This window comes from Sinocyclocheilus anshuiensis, unplaced genomic scaffold, assembly GCF_001515605.1.
Source record: "Sinocyclocheilus anshuiensis isolate Anshui unplaced genomic scaffold, SAMN03320099.WGS_v1.1 scaffold1155, whole genome shotgun sequence".
NCBI lineage: Eukaryota > Metazoa > Chordata > Actinopteri > Cypriniformes > Cyprinidae > Sinocyclocheilus > Sinocyclocheilus anshuiensis.
Genome location: NW_015542398.1, coordinates 353,894 through 355,967, shown reverse-complemented (window position 1 = coordinate 355,967; position 2,074 = coordinate 353,894). Strand labels below are relative to the sequence as shown.

General features: G+C 40.8%; 1 protein-coding gene across 1 annotated transcript in view; it reads right to left on the bottom strand.

Annotated features, from left to right (window-relative positions):
• yeats2 (YEATS domain containing 2) overlaps positions 1-2,074 on the bottom strand; it is a 42,285-nt gene that overhangs the window by 31,687 nt on the left and 8,524 nt on the right. The window contains exon 6 of the mRNA XM_016492074.1: positions 467-579. Coding sequence (XP_016347560.1) covers positions 467-579 — 113 coding nt within the window. The remainder of the gene's footprint in view (positions 1-466; positions 580-2,074) is intronic.

Genomic DNA, 2,074 nt, shown 5'->3' with positions numbered 1-2,074 from the left:
ACGCAACGTGTAAAAAGACAGTACAAGTCATTATAATCAGTAATTATGTCTCCACTGGATGCAACAAATGCCTCGTTGATAATGGGTTTTATTGGTTTGTCTCGTCGTGCCGGGAGATGGCATCACAGAATGGTAAGGGACATAACATTTCTGTCACACGTTTGAGGAATTCGGCCAATCACAATGCTCTGGATAGCTGGCCAATCAGCATACACCCCGCTTTTCAGAATGATGAGCTTTGTAAAAATCGACGCATTTCAGAAAGGCGGGGCATAGAGGAGCAACAATAATGTACATTATGTGGAAAATAATGTGTTTTTTGAACCTTAAACCGCATAAACACATTGCATTACACCAAATAATGTTCTTTTTAGCAATGTCATATGACCCCTTTAAAATGAGTAATATAACACATTCTCATCTATCTGTGAAATAATGGCAAAGAGACAAGTGTAATGCTTCATACTTAGATACGTTGCCCACAACAATGGTTTTCTTCATGTAGAGTCGAGAAGCCTCCTCTCCTGTAGTGTGGTAAGTAACGTGCTGCTCTAAGGATGATGGTACGCCAAATGTGTCCTACACATGGGAATGTAATAAAAAAAAAACTGTTACTATCAAGTAACGTAGGCATACAGTAGCAGTTCCGTAGCATTTTGAAGCCATGCAATCCTTCAGGATTTTCTGAAGGGGTTTTACATTAGCAATGTTCAATTTATGGGTAAAATAAGATCTGGGGTTAAAATTACTTGAATAGACTTTTAGGGTTGGGCGATGTCTACAAAATTGGCATCGGGACAATGTCTACAGTGAAACATTGCGATGGACGATGACATCGGAAGGGGGCGGGGGCGAGCGGAGGGAGGGGTGTGCCCGAAGCGTGAATCCTTATAAGGGAAAACACGACTCCTAACACCGTTTCAACACCGGACGCGAGCGGCGCGACAAAATACTATAGAACCACTGATCTATAATAGAGATTTATTACATATAGATCAGTCTATAGAACTCATTATAATCAGTGATGCTGTCTACACTGGATGCACAACCCCGACAGTAAACTGCTGCCGTGTTCTATTTATGACGTGCTGACACAAATTTCAAATGATTTTCAACGGTCGCTTTGTCGCGTCCAGTGTAGACAGACTTTAGCTGATGCGGCGCTGCTCGACACGACAACTGTCGCATCTGGTGTAGACACGGTGTAACGGTTGCCTGTTACATTACAGTACATAAAATTTCACTTACCACATAAACAGAGTAAGGAGAGATGACTGAGGACGATGGCGAATGATTTGCAGATCCTCAGTACCCCTGACAAACATATAAAATGTGTGGCAAGTACTTCCGCTCCATAGTATAAACAGAGAACGTGCAATCGCGGATCTCGAAAGTGAAAGTGAAACTAAAAGCACCAGATTGAACGACACTTTCAATGCCAGGTATAATAGCGGCTACCTGATGCCGAAATATGTAGTATAATTACCCAATTACATAACTGCGAGGAAAAATATTGAAATATATATTTTCCTCCCATCTCGTATTTATTCCCTTTAGGGGTTCGGCCTACACGTCATTTTCTTTCCGAACACGGTATTGGGATGCGGGGGGAATGGGGAATGGGGGGGGGAATCACGATGCCGGCTCAACATCGTGATGTCTATCGGTCATCAGCGATGGACGATGGCATCGTCTATCGGCCCAACCCTATAGACTTTCATGTTTTGTTCTACAACATAAATTAACAAACATGAATTAAATAAATAAAAGCAACTTGTGTAGCAATTTTTAAACATGTCTTGAACTTAAATGCATGTATATTCTGTTTTCACAGTACCTCAAACTGCTTTATCTAATTTGATTCTTCATTACGCTTTTAAAGGGATAGTTTACCCAAAAATGAAAATTACACCATGATTTACTCACCCTAGGCGCATGACTTTCTTGTTTCAGACAAATACATTCAGAGTTATATAAAAAATTGTCATGGCTCTTTCGAGCTTTATAATGGCAGTGAATGGGGGTCGAGATTTTGAAGCAAAATAAAGTGCATCCATCCATCATAAAAAGTGCT